The 2,359-nt window shown below is 36.7% G+C and overlaps 1 protein-coding gene across 1 annotated transcript; it reads left to right on the top strand.

Annotated features, from left to right (window-relative positions):
- The first annotated feature begins 474 nt into the window (after positions 1 to 474).
- Positions 475 to 2,359, top strand: LOC116916543. Its single transcript, XM_032921799.2, has 6 exons — positions 475 to 801; positions 859 to 1,038; positions 1,093 to 1,313; positions 1,378 to 1,554; positions 1,615 to 1,860; positions 2,186 to 2,359. Exons 1-5 carry the CDS (start codon positions 771 to 773, stop codon positions 1,819 to 1,821), a joined length of 816 nt encoding a protein of 271 aa, XP_032777690.1. The 5' UTR covers positions 475 to 770; the 3' UTR covers positions 1,822 to 1,860; positions 2,186 to 2,359.

Raw genomic sequence — 2,359 nt, 5'->3', positions numbered from 1 at the left:
AATGGTACTATTCAACTTCTTGGATCTGCGGTAAGAAAATAGTCCTTTTTATGAAATCACGATTCTCAATTATCTTGATTCGTCAGATACAGACGGTTCTCTCAGAAATTCAATAGAATGTTTCGCATACCACTACTCTTACAAAAGGGTGAAAGTTCCACAAAAGGTATATTTACAACGACTAGTGCGTTATTGGATTTAAAAATAAACTTACGGAACCTTTTGTTGCTACTGCCCTTGTCAATTCCCTTGAAAGTGATTAATAAAGATTTATCAAAATAATCAATAATGCTAATATTTCAATTTGAAATCAAACTCAAAACAAAGAAAAAATAATAGTTTGAAATTTGGCAGCTATGCCTTAATTTTGGCGCTTGAGTGGTTGTTAGCCTGAGCCAAGATGTCTGCTGTCTGTCTAGTTCACTCAACGTAAAGACTAACAATAGAATTTCAGTACGCTTAGAATGGCAGTGGTCTATTATACTTGTAAGTTTCACTCAAAAAGATGAGTTGGCCATTGGCACATTGGAGGCCATAGCAGTGCCAAAAGATTTCCGTGACGAGAGTTTCTTGCATCAGCTCGAGCAATTAAGAGTTTTTGTTGGGACAAAGAGAATTATTGGAATCAAGAAAGCATGTAGCTTTTTATTTTATTTATTCTTATTGTCCTAAATTTCTATTTATTTAGTTGGCCTAAGTTTCCCATCAGTCCTAGTTGGAGCCTTCCAGTGGACTCGACACCCACATCTAGATCACAAGTTCAATATGAAATGAGATCGTGTAAAGTAATCACGTACTCAGGTGATATAACTTTACATCAAATCATGTGTTCTTTTTCATAATTATTTTTACGTGCAGAGGACAAAGATGTGGTGGTGTCAGTTAGGAATGCCATGATGAAAACTCCCATCGGTGTCCAAAAGGCAGCAGCCAAAAGGTCAGTTCCAAAATCATCTGCAACTCAGAAACGTGACCAGTGCCACGCGTATTCTATTTTCAACCCCCCCCCCAACTTGCCAACTGAAAACTCATTAATAGGTAATACCAATGTTCCTAGTAATTTACAACATCGTACTGTAACCTCTTGCACAGTTACCAGGAAAAGCATGTTAGGTTGCCAGTTTATCACTGGGGGAGATGAAGAAAAGTGTGATGTATCTGATGATTGTAGCCTTCATGTCGATGATCAGAAAGAAAATTCAATTCCGGACTCAGAGGACGAAGATGTGATTCCTCCTACTCCACCTTTGCCTCCAGCGAAGAGAAAACGTGCTAATCAGTGTGACAAATCAGTAAGCAAAACCGTATCCAAGGTATTTTTGTTTTTATGGTACTACATCTCATAGGATCTTACAGTAAACATTGATTTTTTTTCAGAAAAATTCAAGTCACAGCAAGGAAAATGACTCATTTGTCACACCAAACAGAAGCAAGAAGTCATCGGCTAACAATTCCGACTCTCAGATTCTCACTTCTTTAGACGTCAACATATTCGACACCCCTCCAAGTTCTACAACAAAAACTACAATAAAAGAAAACCCAAAGCGTGTGCTGGTAAAAACAAAAGTATTGTGAGAATTGTGAGTTTATTTTATTTTTATTTTTTCGTTTAAGGGACAAGCGACGGAGCCAGTTTATGCTGAGTTGCAACAGCATAATCTCCGTAGAGAATACAAGGATGAAATCAATGAGATTAAAAATCAAATCTTCCTAAACGAACAAATTCAAGATTCTACCGTTGAGCTAGAAATCGAGAGAGAAGATTACAATAAAAAATCGTCGAAAAAGATGCTATTATTGTTCGTTTACAAGAAGAAATAAAATTCCTGAAAGAATGGAATCCACAGGCCTTGGCCAAAAGTAAGTTTTCTTTGGAAATCAGTTATACTTGATCCCCCAAACGGACAAATTGCTGTGCTTACATGAAAGACGATTCTTTTTAAATGATAGAAAGCATAATATCATTTCAATCACTTCCTCTAGAAGGAAATATTCTAGTTGTTGGGCGGGTAATGGGAACAATTTTTAATGGGAAATATTCGCCTTCCATCGATAATGTTTCATTGTTCAATTTACCCGGTCAAAGTAGAAAATTGGTTGGGCTTTCCACGCAATTAACTTCTTGCCGTCCAAATGACATAATGAAAAAGTTTTATTTTTATCTTGACTATTTCGATCTTATTAGGTCTTAATGAAGGGTTGGCTCTACTGCACACCACTTTGGAAACCTTGACGATTAGTTAAGTTACTGCTCAACAATCACGTCTTCAATTAGAAAGAAGTGAAAGCGGCAAAAGAACTAACCTATTGAAGCTTCACAAAGATTACGAGACAACGATTCATCAAAATGCGTTAGCAA

The sequence above is a fragment of the Daphnia magna genome, linkage group LG2 (assembly GCF_020631705.1).
Source record: "Daphnia magna isolate NIES linkage group LG2, ASM2063170v1.1, whole genome shotgun sequence".
Lineage (NCBI taxonomy): Eukaryota > Metazoa > Arthropoda > Branchiopoda > Diplostraca > Daphniidae > Daphnia > Daphnia magna.
This window is presented reverse-complemented; position numbering and strand designations above follow the sequence as displayed.

Coding starts and splice junctions, on each gene's coding strand:
- LOC116916543 (XM_032921799.2), top strand. CDS start 771: ATGAGATCGTGTAAAGTAATCACGTACTCAG. Junction 802..858: donor TAAAGTAATCACGTACTCAG/GTGATATAACTT, acceptor TTTTACGTGCAG/AGGACAAAGATGTGGTGGTG. Junction 1,039..1,092: donor AACTGAAAACTCATTAATAG/GTAATACCAATG, acceptor CCTCTTGCACAG/TTACCAGGAAAAGCATGTTA.